Consider the following 16,749-nt stretch of genomic DNA (forward strand, 5'->3'; position numbering starts at 1 on the left):
TGTTTCCAGACTGCTGACTACAACAGAGTTCCCTTTCTCCATATTTTTTTAAATGATGTGCCAAAGCATTGATTGTATATGAGGCCAGAAAACTTTTAACTACCAGATACATATTATCTTAAAGTGTCTTTTACCCTATGAGAGATGATATGGCTATAAACGAGAGGGGGCAAATATAAAAAGAGCCAATAGCTTATATCTGGGTCCTAAGTCCATAAAAGTCCACTCTGTAAAGCAGGCAAATTCGTGTTTTCCTTTATAAACCATCCTGGAAAGTTTCCTCCAGACCAAGCTGGGACCATCAGTTTTACTTATAGTGCAGATAGCTGTGACTCCAAATGTGTCCCAGATTAGCTAAGATTTACAAGCTCAATGGGAAAAGCCACCACATTTTTATATTATTACAGAAGAATATGAGCTAAAAATACTTGCTTCATTTAGGAAAAGTCAAATACTCCAAAAGAACTTTTTGACCTTTGAAATACAGAAGCATGATTAAATTTTGGCTGAATTTTCTATAACTTGCTTACTTCTCCATTTTGGAAAGTCTGTCAAACTATTCTAACTACCTTTGGGAAAAGAGAAGCTTAACGAACTTGTATTTTTAGCTCATAATTCTAACTTTAGGCATTTGTTCAGGATAAAAAACTCCTTAGAGATAGACGTAACTTTCAACACAAAATGTTTCAACTGAAACATTGGACTGTTTTTGTAGACAGTCCAATTATGTCCCAAGGCTTATTTTTAAAACAGCTATGCTAGATTTACCCAATTACAAAATAATGTTCATATTCATCCAAAATGTGTTTTGATAAAATTACTTTATTGCAATAGAATAGGCTTATTCTACATGGATATACAGGCTTATTTTGAAGTGCAGTATAATGGAGAGTTTATATGGAATATATTTTTTATTTAAAAATTCAGATTATGTAACTTCATTTCATACTTATCCATATTAAAATGATTATTTTTCTCTAACTACCAAAAGGTCTGTACAGCTCTGAAACAAGTTTTCAATATTTTACTTCTAAAATTCTTAATTTCACACAGTGTGTTGACTTTCACACTTACAATTCTTGACCAAGAATACGAGGAATTATAAAGCTTACTCACAATGAGAACCCATGACTTATCTATTCCTCACTGGAAGCCAGCTAGCTTAGGGAAGAACTCTTTCCATTAGCTCTGACTCCATGTTCATTCTCCTTCAGATCTGATGAGGGTAAAGCATAGAGTAGGACACTTCCCCAAATTTTAATTTTCGCTTTTAAGATCTGCCTTCTTAAAAGTATCTCAGGGGCCGGCCCCATGGCATGGTGGTGAAGTTCAATACACTCCACTCCAGCAGCACGGGTTCTTGGGTTCGGATCCCAGGCACTGGCCTATACCACTTATCAAGCCATGCTGTGGCAGCAACCCACATATAGAAAGTAAAGGAAGATTGGCACAGATGTTAGCTCAGGGCTAATCTTCCTCAGTAAAACACAAAAACAAAACTATCTCTGTGTGGGTGTGTGTGCGCGTGCGTGTATGTGTGTTTATGTGGGAAGGAGAAGTTACTGTTTTTATATTCAGTTGAACTCCAGAGTCATAGGTTATGAAAGGAGAAAAAAGATTGGCTTGTTTTCCTACATAAATACATAGTTTCCCTCCCCCATTTTTGACAATTTCTTTAAAATAGCAACAAAAATTTTCATCTTCCTTATTGAACACAGTGAAATAAATTATATTCACAGCAGATAAAAATATTAACGTAAGAATTAATGACTTGGGGGCGGGGCCTGCCAAGTCAACTTTAATTACTTAAAGCAACTTTGTCTTTAGCAAATACTGAGCTATATAAGAATATCCATTTTTAGATAATATATGTGTAAGTTATTATACATCAATTGTGACTCAGTAAAGCTGTTAAAAAATTATCTAAGGCATCTAATTAGCCATGTTCTTTTTGCTGTAATGGAAGTTTCAAAACTGAGCTGAATATTCATACCTTGAGTATGATTTCTATAATCTGTGTATGTTATTTGTATCATTAGCCTTATCACATTGTTTCGTTTTCATGCCAAATTCTTCTCTATTTGATTAGTAATACTAACACACTACCACCCCACCAGTAAATAGAGTGGCATTGTTTTCCTTGATCATTTCAGGTTCCATTTAGATGAATCCCTCAGTTAGTTATTCTTAGTTATGGCTCAGATATAGACTTGCTGAGAAGTGTGTTTCCATAGCCCTTTAGGGGACTGTACATCTTCTTAGGCAACTTGGAACAATTTGCTTTCTTATTCACATCGCTAATTTACCTTTCTTTGTAAATGTGGATAGTTAGTTCTGCAATGTGTGCCCACAGTAGAAGTTCAATTTTTAAAGGCAGCAAAAAGTAAAAATTTGACACTTTGAACAAGCAAAGTAGCAAAATTCAAAGTTAGCAGAAACATGGAGAGTCTGCACATGACAATTAGCTTTAACCTCATAAAACTATCTTGAAAAAGTGGGAACTGTATCAAAGAGAGTAAACAAAAAGTTGTAAAAACAATATGAAAGTTATTACGAATTTATTCAGTTATTTCAGAGTGATTTACTGGTTAGTGCCATGTCATGTACTTGCTTTATGCTACAAGGAGTTCAAAACTAGGTACACAGAAACATGAGGCGTGCTACCTTGGATAGAAAGCAGATGAAGCTCTTTTCAAGATATTTGCAAACACTGCTGTATTTTGAAAGACCTACAGCTTCCTCACAGAACCCTAGGCATCAGCCTCATCCAGAGCCTATTTTATTCACTTTAAAATTTATTGCTGTTTACATCCTCATATTTTAATAGCAACATAAATTCTTCAAAGTATTAGAAGTTATTGTTTTATGCTCTAAAACAGTCCATTCATTCATTCAATGTGCCCTTAAGGGACAGAGAAGAAATAAAGAAATAATTACAATATTATGTGTTAAGTGCTAAGATCCTGTTACATATGTATGTTTAGGGTGTTAAAGAATTATGTCTATCTGTCTAATCCAGTTTGAAGGTGGAGATGGGACCCATCATGCAGAATTACCTAGAGAAGGTAACTGAGTCTTAAATAAGAAAGAAAGTGTTCTAGTCAAGAAGAGCATATGGAAAAACATGACCAAGAGAGAATGTGTCATACTATGGACCTGCAGGGAGCACACCCTCATCATTTTAAAGTCACTTGTCACTTTGCAAGATGGGAATGGGAGAAATCAAAGATAGAGGATAGAGAGAAAACAAAATGGATCCCCAGAAGCTACTGGGAGAGTGAGTTAGGTTTAAACAGGAGGAGGGGCAAGAAAACCATTTTCTGAGACTGGAAGAAAAGTTATAAAGATGAGTATGAGTGAAGATAGCTTTGGGGGGAACAGGGAAGGGATGGCAGGAGGAGCCAGAAAACCATAAATTGTGCCTGATGGCCTCAATCTTCTTATTTAAATGGGAGAGAGATAGAAATGGACTTGACTGAATAGGGGTTTGAGGAGAGTGTGCCAGATTTGCAGTAGTGACCATGAGAGTGTGAGAGAAAACTGACCAAGGCCAAAACAAGAAATCAGTGAGTGGTACTAAGGGTCCAGCCAAGGCCAAAGACTATTACTTTATATGAACAGTCTGGACAGCTGTGTGATTTTTCTCTGGCATTTCTTATCAATCTCAGTATAAAAATGAAGCAAGCACATTTTTAATACTGATTCGGGTTTGGAATTTGCTGTGTTGAGATATGTGTATATCAGGAATGTGAAAAGTACTTGTGTATTTCAAATGACCAGCCGTGAGTTGAAGCTTGTAAGGAAGGGGGAAAAAATAGGAAGCCAATAGACTGGAATAGTAGTAGAGGAAAGGAACTGGAGTCCCTGAGGTTGGAAGGCTGGTACAGTGTGAGTGAGGTCATGCAGGAACTGGGTGGAAAGAAAAAATATGGTCCCAGAAAGCAGAATGAGTGCATCCAAGATTTCTGGGGAGAAATTTCTAAGCCAGTTCCAGGGTATTACCGAGGGACTTAACGATTGAAATACAATGGTGAAGTGGTCAGTATCATTGTAATTTAGAGATATAGGAATTTCAGTGACAGATTACCATATATAGTCATGCATTACAATATAGTTGTGCATCGTTTAACCATGGGAATGCATTCTGAGAAATGCATTGTCAGGTGATTTCGTTGTTGTGCAAACATCATAGAGTGTACTTACACAAATCTAGCCTACTCCACGCCTAGGCTATATGGTGCTAATCTTATGGGACCACCGTCATATATGCAATGTGCCGTTGACTGAGACGGCATTAGTGCAGGCACATGACTGTATAGGTTTTGTGCATGGATGTTGACAGTTCCAAAGTGATGGATATAGTTGCAATGAAGTGAAACACTGATTATTGTCCAAAACATGACTAAAGATTTTAGAAGTTGGTTTGGTTTTAAATAACAGGGTCTTGGCTGTGCAAGTGGGTGATTGAGGGAGGTGGAGATGAAGATCATTGGAATTCAGAAAGTCAAGGAGCTGTCATTTTGAGTGAATCATCCAACTAAAAATGTATAAATAACAAACATGTCTCACAACTACTATGATATTGACATCGTAATGAGCATAAATGGTATTTTAAGATATTTGCCACAGCTGCAACATGATATGAAAATGTCTCCTATTGTTGAAAAGTCAAAGGTATAGTAAATACTACTGTTGTTGCTTATATTTGTAATTGAAGAAAATGGTAAATTTCAGTTTGCAGTTAGTGGTATTTTTTTTCCTCCATCCAAGTTCAGAGACCCTCTCCATTCTGTCATGATCCTCAGGTTAAGAAACTCACGTTTAAAGGATGGTATATCCAGAAGGCATAAACTTGAATAAAAAGAAGTGATTTTTGCATGAGGAAGAATTTGTAGTATAGAAATGGTGATATAGAGCTCAGAGGATATCTCTCACTGCCTCTCGACCCAGTGATGACTGTGGGAGTGAGGGGACTGGGGACGGTGGGTGTGTGCCTCAGTGAGTAAGCTTGGCTCAGAAAGGCTGCAGCCAGGGCAGTGTCCTTTGTGATTAAAAGCCATAGTTCAAGTCAAACCAGAAAAGTTGAAGGAAAGGAAGCTGATGCTCTAGCAGCGATGATGTTTATGAGGCCTTGAGAGAGACAGTGGAAATTCTTAGAGAAGGGAACAATGAATGGATGAAAAGATGAGAAAAAGGATAGAGTAGTAATGAATGTGTTAGAGATTGGCCAGAGTGAGAAGACCTAGCCTTGAGGCTCTGGGGAAATATAAGGCTGAGGCCTTGAATGTTTGAAGCTTGTTGAGGCTGACCTTCTGGAACCATCAGGGTAGTAGTGGCCCATAGCTTTTGCTCAGGTTTCCAGAAAGAAATTGTTGGATGCCCCTGAAGGTAGTTCAAGATAGAAAAACTTGAAGTCAAAATGAAACACTTGATAGCAAAGTATAGAACAATGCATGGGGCAGTGGAGGGAATTGGTATCTTATGGTAAATCATCAAATGTTGTTCTTCCAACTTTGTTTTTATTACTGGTACTGAACACAAAAAATCATATGAAGGTTGGTGAGTAAAAATAAACTTTAAGAAGAATTCTTTTTTGGAAGACCAGACTTGCCATCCTGCCCCAAAGGAGGGATTTGAGAGTATCTGCCAGAGTAAGGAAAATAACAAAATGAAACTAGGTAGTAAAGTATATGTGTTTTTTGGAGTTCGTAAGACTAGATACACTTTCAATTTATATAATTTAATTTTCAGTCACTTGAAATGGATAGAAGAACTTGGTCTCTCTGGGAAACTTATTAACGTTAAAATATATGTTAATATTCAACTTTATGTGTACATGGTTACCCTAATGTGCACTTTATTTCTTTAAACCTAACAATAAATTTGTTAATTAGTAAATTCTTTGATTCTGTTTGTGTTTGTTTTCTAGGAATTAGCTCTCCGTAGCCAGTTACCAACACTGGAGCAGGATGGTGGGACTCAAAATCCAGTATCTTCTCCTGGGATGTCTCAGGAATTGAGAACAATGACGACCAATAGCTCAGATCCCTTTCTTAACAGGTTAGTTAGAGTTGGCTACTGGCCGATATCTGAAGAGGATCATAGCTTTAAGATTATTCTCCTTGGTACTTGTAATAAGCTGTTTGAACATCTGTGTGGGCCAAAAACCATAGCTGTAAATGAATCTCTCCATAAATGGCAAGTACAATAAAACTTGAGGATTAAAAGCAGGCTCCTGTGAGAGGAAGTGAGATGTTCAGACTTGTAGAGTGGATACTTATTCAGTCACGTGTTTGCTTCTGCCTATACTGTTGACTAACAGTTAAAATTACAGGATCATGAAGGAACTTGTGAATGCCTTTCTATGAAAGCAAGTGAACTGCATCTTAAATCTACTTAGGGCTACATTGTAAGGATCGTTGCAAGGAATTTTCCACGTGAGTGTTCAACCTGAGAGGTTTTACTGCAATAGCCCTGTAAGGCCTCATTTCTTAAGGGCTATAGTTTAAGGAGATAAAATCTATGGTTGTGCCGCTTTCAAAAAAAAATGTGTTAATGTTAAAAGGCAGTATTTGAAAATAACATAGCTTAAGGATGTTTTTTGGTGAGTTACCACAAATCTTGTATATCAGGCAAATTACAAAAATGTGATTATATATAGCGCTATGTTGAAAACTGCAAGCTGAAACAGGTCATATTCTTTGTCTAGAAAGCCACTTAAAATTAAGATTTGACTACAATTCATTCTTCTAGGTTGTAAAATATTTATGGAATTTCAGTTTTAAAAATATGGAACAGGGCCAGCCCTGGTGGCCTAGTGGTTAGGTTCACCGCCCTCCGCTTCGGCAGCCCAGGTTCAGTTCCTGGGCACAGTCCTACTCCACTCATCTGTCAGTGGCCATGCTGTGGTGGTGGCTCTCATATAAAAAGAGGAAGATTGGCAATAGATGTTAGCTCAGGGTGAATTTTCCTCAGCAAAAAAATATATATATATGGAACAAATACTTTCTGTTCTTTGTGCTTTTCATTTTTGTTTTTTAACCAATTCTAAACAATGCATTTTTAAAAATATTTAAAGATACTTGGTTTGGGAAAGCTATTATGCTGCCCTTTCACTTCTCACCAGTTGAATTGAAAACTTCATGATCCTAAGAAAAATGAAATATCTTATCCTACCAAAATATTTAGTACAATAGAATTTCCCAAGGCTTGCGCAGTGTTAAAATTAGTGCTGGTGGCCTAATTGGTGGGTTTGGTTTGGAAAACCATCTAAAATGTATTTTGAGTTTGTATTTACTCTTCTGATACCTTCAGTTTAAAGTTGTCCAAAAATTGAGTGTATTATACAAAATTATAGTTCTGAACTTAAACTGCGTTTAATTAGTAAAGGTCATAGCCACAGAACTTTTTTTTTTTTTCCACAAGGGAAATTTCAGATCAATATAATTCCAGTACCCATCTCATTGAAGGCCTCTACTGATCCAGGGATAAAATTAGACTATTTAGAAAAATGAGTGGACTGAATACCCTTCTTGATAGTCTTTCTGAAGATCTTTCTTAAAACTTTTGATGGGAGCTGGGCTACAGTTTGTTACTCTGTTTTCTGGTTACAGTCACAGAGTGGTAGATCCTCAGTGTTATCAGTCTAAGGGCAGAATTCTATGTCCACTCTCTGTAATGCCCTCAGTGTCTAAAACACACATCTGATTATAACGTTTCTCTTTTCAAAAACTCTTTTGGTTTCCCCATTGCCTGTCATTCGATTCTTACATATTCCTTAAGCTCTAAACACTGTTCCCTAACTTGCTACAGAGTTGACTCTTAGTAGTGGTGTGACATCCCCTTTACCCCCCTTTCACCCTGAGATCCTTCAAAACTGGCTCTGATGTCCCCTCCGTGAAACCTTTCCCCTGTATTTTTCAAGCTCCCTCCTCTTTGTCCTGAAAGCACTTTGCTCACATAGCCCTTGTGTATGATTCATTCATGTATTTGTTCATCTCCCTCCCCGAAGTCATGAGCCTCTCAAAAAGCATCAGTTGTAGGTTTTTCTTGTTGTTGTTAACGTTAACCTCTGTATCCTTAGAGCCTAGTCTAATGCCCATCACTTAGTAGCAGATGCTCAATGAATGTTATTGAACGAGTGAGGGCTGCAGGCGGTGGGGTTCTGCAGGGAGCAGTTCCTAATCAGGGAAATGGCCCTGTGAACTGTCCTCAGGAATGCCCATGTGCTTCCCCTGTGGCTTGGAAGGAACTCTGCACAACTGTGTAAATTCAGCCTTCTGAAACAGAGTCTTGAGTGTCTGATATGTGCCCTGTACTTAGCAGTGGGAATAGAGTGATGACTAGGCCCAGGCCCTTTTCCCAGATCAGGGCAGGCAAAATAAAAACAAACCACATCCTGAGGCTTTCTCCTGCAAGGCTGCATTGTATACAAATGGTCTCAGAGGCAGATTTGTCTTTTCTTGGATCTGCGTTAGGCTTTTGAATCTTGCCAAAATCTCGCAGAAGCGTTAGAGTAAACCAGTGGTTGCAATGTACAGAATGAGGGAGAAGAGGACAGCAAATGCATTGAGTAATTTAGGGCAGAAATTTGGGGGACTGAGCTTTCAACCTTGAGCAACTGTTAAAGCTTGTTTTTAAAGCTTAGTTGTTTTTTGTTTTTTAACTTTTGTGTAAGCTGAACAGCTGTTTAAATGTCCAAACTATGGGGAAGGTTGAAGTTCACATCCTGGTCAGAGACCATTAAGAATAAAACTGCCTTTATTTTACACTTTACAATAAGATTTTCTAGAATTAGTAGAACCCCAAATTTTACAGTCGGTGCCAGCTGGTGTCTACATGCTACTAACTTGGGAAAGTGTTCTACTTATGAAAGTAATGTTCTGAGGATATTTAGCATACTTGTATGTAAATCTGAGAAACTTTTTCTTTTAGCCTGAAGTAAAAATCTGTCTTGGCTTACATTTCTGTTTTTCTCAAGATATGTGCCTTGTAGTGTTTTTTTGTTGTTTTATTAATCTTTCCTTCAACTGGAACTCTAAGGACTCCTATTTATGCTGAGGTGTTTGGGGTTTTTCCCCTTCAACAGAAGCAAGATTGAGCTGGAGTTATCAGCAATGACTCATCTGTTTTGGCCTGGTCCAAAAAGGAATTCTGGTTCTTTATTTTGGGTTGATTTTTCCTTGGCTTAAACTCTACATGAGAGCTGGGGATTTAACGTGAGTCTAGTGCAGACCTGTCTCACCGCCCACCTGGAGTTTGTGTTTTGACCCATGCCTGTTCTGCCACTGCTTGGAAGGTTGAGACCTTGAAATAAGTGAGCTTTGTGGATCCCCAGATGCAAATGGTATTACAGAGAGACTACCTGTACTGAGAATTTTCTGTCAGCTAGGAAAACTGAGTGTATCTTTTTTTCCCTTATTGCCACCAAGCGCAGAACCTTAGGAGAGATCTTGGCCCCTTAAAGCTGCCAGCTTCAATTAGGATTAACTTGTCTATTTCACTTCATAGCGTAAGGGCTGTGGATGGGGCCCCAAAGGAGAGTACTTGTTTCAGACATTGCAGGGCAGGAATTTTCACTAATCCTCTTTGAGAATCATGTTGGTACTCAGCAGGTGTTTATTTTTACTTTGAAATCATTTTAAAAATGTTTTCTGTCGGTCTTTAACTCTCATTCTTGTAGTGGCACCTACCACTCTCGAGATGAGAGTACAGACAGTGGACTAAGCATGAGCAGCTACAGTGTCCCTCGAACCCCAGATGACTTCTTGAACAGTGTTGATGAAATGGATACAGGTTGGTATTCTTTATTCTTCTTAGTAATCTGGCTTTCAGTCAGATAGATCATTTTATCACCAGGTCTAATAAGCTGTTGAGAGCAAAGATTATTGAAAAGAAAACCAATTAAAATCCTGTAAACTTCAATTCATATCCAGTCTGCCTTTGTTTCTATATAGCAGTTTGTAATTTAAGTCTTTGGTTCCCAGTTTTTAAATGTCATGGATATCTTAGGTCTGTTTGAACAAAACTGATGACCTATTTTAGCATTTAAAATATTAATTGTCAAAGCAGTTGAGGACCCTATTAGAAGTCTCTCTTATTATAGATTTGTATTCTTAATTCTTAATTTTTGGAGAGAGATTTCTATATGATTCATATCTCTGTTTCTGTGTGTGATGCAGTATCTGCTTCCCTCTTTTCTCTGAGGGTTTTTGGTCCAACTTAGGCATTATGGAGCTCTGGAAACCTGGTGGGAAAGGCTAGGTGGTGGGGCTCACCTACTTTATCATTAGAATAGATGCAGAGTTTTTGCAGGAGCTAAGAAATACCTACTTCGCAGGAATAATTAAAGAACCATTTCTCCTTTGGCTTACCTGGTGACCACTGACTGCCCTGGACTTGATAGCTGTCAGAGGGCATGCATGGGCAGGGAAATGGAGGAGTTCTCCAAACTAGCTAGTTCTTCAGCTGACATCCTGTGAGAGTGTTTGGCAAGTATTTTGTGCCTGTAATCATCCAGCTCATGGCTTTGATGCTTCCTAGAATCCACACCACCCTCTCCTCCCTGCTTATCTAAACCTTAAATTATCCTTAGGAGTCACTTCAAACCCATCTCATTCACAACATGTTTCCTTATTCCTCTGTCCTCCATTTCTCTCTTCTCCAAACTTAAGTGTTGATACTAGTTTTTTCTGAAAGCATGTTCCATTGAAGCTCTAACAAACGTTAATGTTGTCATGTGCAAAAACGGTTCTGTGGCCAGGTAAATTTGGGAGACCTGCAAGCAAAGCTAGGAAGATTTATTTGTTCAGGGACTTTTGGGAGGCTTGTTTTCCTGTTATGAATGTGAATCTCCAAGAGTAGAATAGAGTTTTCATCCAGTCCTTTTATTTTAGTGTTCCCCAAAGTGTACTTAAGGGAAAGACAGTTCTATACCATTCATTTTTATATTTTATCTTATGGTGGTGCATATCTGGAAGAGAGTCAAGTAGTGATGCTGTTATGTAGTGAACTTGTTCTTTCTCCCTTGCTGTATATAATTTTTCAAGGGATTTTAAATTTTTTCATGACCCCCTTCAGTGTTCAGTACATAGTAATAAACAGCCAAGCTGTTGGTTCAGTATCTGAACAAATGTTGGAGCAAAAGTAAACCTGGAGTTATTTTGTTGTCTGCGGGTGGTTTGGCCTGAAATAAACTCTGGGCATCAGTTCAGGAGGTGGGTCAGGAGTACTTTTCTTTCTCTGTGCATTTCTGTATGCTCATGTGATACAGCTCTGGTGTCGGCTTTTCTAAAAAGACCTTATTCTCTCCTTCTCTTCCAACTAGGTGATACTATCAACCAAAGCACCCTACCCTCACAGCAGAACCGTTTCCCAGACTACCTTGAAGCCATTCCTGGGACAAATGTGGACCTTGGAACACTGGAGGGAGACGGAATGAACATAGAAGGAGAGGAGTTGATGCCAAGTCTGCAGGAAGCTTTGAGTTCTGACATCCTTAATGACATGGAGTCTGTTTTGGCTGCCACCAAGCTAGATAAAGAAAGCTTTCTTACATGGTTATAGAGCCCTCAGGTAGACTGAATTCTACATCTGTGAAGGATCTAAGGAGATAAGACATATATACCTGAAATGTCCAAATAAGCCAGTTGCGATCTTCTGGCTAATACAGAAAAAGATGAACAAACGTCCAGCAAGACTCTTTCATCCACTAGTTTGCTCTTCCTTGTCCATTGCTGCTGTTAATATATTGCTGACCTCTTTCATAGTTGGCTCTAAAGAATCAAAAAAAACTTTTTTTGTTTCTTTTGCTATTATAACTACTGTTCGTTTCGGGGGCTGGGGGAAGTGAGCCTGTTTGGATGATGGATGCCATTCCTTTTGCCCAGTTAGATGTTCACCAATCATTTTAACTAAATACTCAGACTTGGAAGTCAAATGCTTCATGTCACAGCATTTAGTTTGTTCAAGCAGTTGTTTCTTCAGCTGCCTTTGGCCAGTGGGAAAACATGACTTACTGGTCTGACAAGCCAAAAATGTTGTATCTGACATTAAGTACTCAATGCTGATCTGAAGAGATAGCTGAAACTAAGGCTGAAGACTGTTTTCCTTTCAGTGTTCTTTTTTCTCCTAGTGCTATCATTAGTCACATAGTGACCTTGATTTTATTTTAGGAGCTTATAAGGCATGAGACAGTTTCCATAGAAATATATTAATTATTGCCACCTACTCTAGTATAGGTTTTGGTTTTATTGTGGGTTTGTTTTGTTTTGTTTTTGTTTTGTTTGGGTTGATTGGGTTTTTTTCAGAACCTAGGCAAATGACCATAGTAGTGAATCTGTTTATAGTTGTAGCTTGGGACGGTTATTGTAGTTCCTTTGGTAAAATCTACATTTCCTGATTTTTTACCATCATATTTAAATCTTGATTATCTGCTCTATATATACCCACACACACACTTATGATGTTTATGATAGTGTGATAGCAGAATGTATCTTTTTTTAGGTTTCCCTACTTTCCAATTTATTTTAAAATGGTAGCTTCGAATGTATGCATTTAGAATAAATGACTAGTAGTTTATATTTCACAGGTAGTTTAAATCTGGTTGGGGCCGTCTGCAGATGGCTGAGGTAGTGTAGTGTTCTAGAAAAGGCTATTGTTATGGATCGTGCCTTGAGGAGTACTGTATGCCCTCTGGGTACACAATAAATATTATCTGATGAATTTGAAAGAAGCAAACAAGAAATGGCTTTATTTTCCCCTTGTTACTTCCTTGGACTAATTTTAAGTTTTGATGGGACATAACTGAGTAGGTTCATAATATCCCTGACAGAAGTAAGCTTTATATAGTGGTGCACCCTCCTTTAGCTTGGGAAGTTTTACCTTCGCCTTAGTTTTGGAAGTAAATAAATTCTAGTACTTTAGTTCTCATTTGTAATGAACACATTAAAGGTTACTTTGAAATATTGCCTACAAGATTGTTCTTACTTATAAGACTTGCTCCTACTTCTATGTGCTAAGAAGAATTGACCCTCGACAGTATGTAGGATACTGTAAGGTCACAAGTTAGCTGGTAAAGTGATCAGATTAATAAATGTATATTGGTAGTTGAATTTAGCAAAGAAATAGAGATAATCATGATTATACTTTTATTTTTACAGGAAGAGATATAACTAGAGTATGTGTCTACAGGAGTAATAATGGTTTCCAAAGAGTATTTTTTAAAGGAACAAAATGAGCATGAATCAACTCTTCAGTATAAGCTATGAAGTAATAGTTGGTTGTGAATTATAGTGGCACCAAGCTAGTACCTCTATGATTAAGGGTTTTTCAGTGTGTCTAGAATAAGCCCTTATTTTCAAGGGTTTATAACAGACATAAAATCTCTTCCTGGCTAAAACTGCTATGAAAAGCCTCCGCTTGGGAAGATAGATTTTTTTTTCCTAATTACAAAATCTGAGTAATTTGACCCTTCAATTTAGAGGAGTGCAAAAGTTGGAAGAAGTTTTATATTAAGTACTTTCAGTGCTCAAAAAAATGCAATCACTATGTTGTATATAATGATTCATAGGTCGATCATGCGTAATAATTAACTCTAAGGCTTCTATTAAGAAAACAACAGAAAGATTAAATCTTGAAATAAGTCTAGGGGGAAATGGCCACTGTGCAAATGCATCATTTTTGTTTTTGTTTTAAAGAGTAATGAAATTCTACCTAGAATGCATAATTGAGTATATGGATGATATAGCATGTTGGGTTTTTTATGTGCAGAAGATCAAAGCTACTTGGAAGGAGTGCCTACAATTTGCCAGTAAGCCACAAATTAAGATCACATCTTATATATCAACAGAGTAGCTTTAGGTTAGCGGGAGGGTGGAAAGGTGGGAGGGGGGTTGTGAAGACTTAGTGGGACCTTGATAGATAACTTTATAAGCTTCTTTTTCTTAATCAAGACTCATCTTGCATCCTTGTCATTAAAGGCAGTTGTTCCTAAAATTTCAGTCACTTAAGTACACCCACAAAACAAGAAAATGGAGTTCTTTGTTTCCCCTTGACTTTAATTTGCCCAGTTATACCTCAATGTTGTAGCAGCACTGTGGTAACTGACAGACACAGTGCTTGGATTGTATCGTACCCTCTGTACTGACCTGAAGGAGGCCTAAGAGTCCTTTCTCTTTCTGAGTTGGAATCACAGCCTTGATGTGGTCTTTCTTGTTTTGTGTCCCTGTTCCTAATGTAAAAGTGTTTAACTGCTTCTTGGTTGTATTGGATAGCATTGGGATAAGATTTTAACTGGGTATTCTTGAATTGCTTTTACAATAAACCAATTTTATAATCTTTAAATTTATCAGCTTTTTACATTTGTGTTCTTTTCAGTTAGTGCTGCTTAGATCTACTTATGATTGATGGAGCACGTTGATTTGGAGTTTCAGATTTTCCAAAGCACTATTTGTTGTAATAATTATTTTTTAAATATAGTGCCTTTGTTAAAAAAGAAAAAGAACATAAGGAAGTGACTTTTATACAAGTAATATTGCTGTTTCAGTATTCATATTAAATAGATGCATTCTATATGGAACCTTGACAGAAACACTGAAGAATAACAGTAATTAATTGTGTAATTCATAATTCATACCAGTCAGTGTTGAAACTCAAACAGTGCAAAAGTAGGAGGCAGTATCCAGTGATTAACAGTTTCATAGCTTTTGCACATCTGAGAAGAGTGCTCAGATGAATTTTACCTTCCATAAGCATGTTTTTATAAGAATTGTGGGTGTGCCTATCTTAACAATTGTTTTCTGTATCTTGAAAAAGTATTCTCCACATTTTAAATGTTTTATATTAGAGAATTCTTTAATGCACACTTGTCAAATATATATATATAGTACCAATGTTACCTTTTTATTTTTTGTTTTAGCTGTAAGAGCATGCTCGTATGTTAGGTACTTACATAAATTGTTACATTATTTTTTCTTATGTAATACCTTTCTGTTTGTTTATGTGGTTCAAATATATTCTTTCTTTAAACTCTTCTTTGTTGTTTTTAACAATATATTTAAAACTTTTTTGGCTTCTTAATGGTCTTCCAATAGAATGAATAGTAGTAATAAAAGGAAATAAAAGGTGATTACAGTAGTAACTGGTAGACAGGTTAAACTTAAGGTTAGTTTGACATTTGGAACTTCTGCAGGACAGATATAATCCTTTGAACTTTATGTTCTGTACTCTTCACATAGACTCTCCCCATCAATGATAGTTTGTAAGCAGAAGTGTGTCTCCTTCATTCTTAAATGACTTTATTACATGTAACAGCACAGAAGAAACTGAGAAGAACTTGACACAGTCTTTCAAAATAAATTTTGAAATTTATTGAAATTTCCAAAATATAACACTTATATTAGTGAAAATTATTAGTTCTTGTTTCATAAATAAAAACATAAATTTAAGTGGTAGGTCCTGAACTTTGAGTAAGAAGTAGATTTGATTGTCTTTGAAAATGATTTATTTCTGTGTTTGTGTATATAATAAATTATTGGCACATCAGTTTTGGTGAGGCAAATCTGAAGACATTTCATATTTTATTATGTATGATTTCTTTACCGTAGTATAACACTAATTTTGTGGGGCTTGAAATTTATTGTTTCCCTTATCTTGTGCAAAATGTAGTGCTTGTACATCTTAGCTCATAACCATACCTTCTGTCTATAGGCGTTGCACCTCTTACTTGGGAGTTGCTCTGAGAGGTGGTGCTCTTTATGTTGGATGGCTTGAAGTCCCATAACATGAGGCTACCTTCATTCTGGATCCTGTGAGCCAGAGTTGTACAACCTTTACCTAACTGATTTAGTTAGTCTGATTCAGAAGAATATATTAGATTAGGGAAGAATGGCCTCTAGAGTGAACAAGGAGGGGCAGTCTAAGTATTTGAGAAGTATAGTAGTCTTACTTAGAACTCAATATTGAATAATTTACATAATGTTTTTCTTAGAAACAGACCCGAAACTAAAGTAAAATAGCTCAGTAAATAAATTGTCCAGCTGGGATAAACAGAAAAATCGTTTTCCAGAGAGAAAAAAGAACAATAGCTAGTAACAAAAGGAAACCTAGGTGATAATTGCAAGAGTGGTCAGTAGACCAGTTATGTTCATTAAGTTTATGACGTTATTAAGTTATGTTTAATTCCCCTGATTTCCATCGTGTCAGCTGTGGTTGCACAAGAAGAGTAGCCCCAAGGACCCCATCATATCTTCCTACTTTCTGTAATGGCAACCAGACTGTCCCTGGTCTTGGCAATCATCAATTTTATTAGGTTTAGACTTAATTATATTGAAAATCTGGCTTTATTTGGTATTTATGGGTAAATTCATGTGCTGTTATCCTTTGGCCTCCAGCTTCCATGTGCGCTAGTGCTTCCGGAATCAACCATGTCATTGGTAGGGTATCTGCCATGTCATTCCTATCCCACTTTGAGCTGTTGGCATTTAGTCACTTTATTTTAATAATCATGAGAAACTTGATTAACAGTCTTTTATGATTAAAATTTTAATTAATGAATTAGATGAGAATTCTGTGGCATTTAGTACTGCAGTTTTTCCAAATTACACATGGAATATTTTCTGCCATATTTTCTGGATATGAAAAGCTCTGATTGGTAATTTCCTATCTGTAAATATAACCTTAAACTGGCAGATTTAATACCACCACAAATGAAAACAGTTGCAGAATCAAAACACTAGCAAAACAAGATGA

General features: G+C 36.9%; 1 protein-coding gene across 1 annotated transcript in view; it reads left to right on the plus strand.

The window, feature by feature from the left end:
• YAP1 (Yes1 associated transcriptional regulator) overlaps positions 1-14,347 on the plus strand; it is a 111,566-nt gene extending 97,219 nt beyond the window's left edge. Inside the window, 3 exon segments of the mRNA XM_046685157.1 lie at positions 5,930-6,060; positions 9,683-9,795; positions 11,327-14,347. Coding sequence (XP_046541113.1) covers positions 5,930-6,060; positions 9,683-9,795; positions 11,327-11,565 — 483 coding nt within the window. The 3' untranslated portion in view covers positions 11,566-14,347.
• The last annotated feature ends 2,402 nt before the right edge of the window (positions 14,348-16,749 follow it).

This window comes from Equus quagga, chromosome 14, assembly GCF_021613505.1.
Source record: "Equus quagga isolate Etosha38 chromosome 14, UCLA_HA_Equagga_1.0, whole genome shotgun sequence".
Lineage (NCBI taxonomy): Eukaryota > Metazoa > Chordata > Mammalia > Perissodactyla > Equidae > Equus > Equus quagga.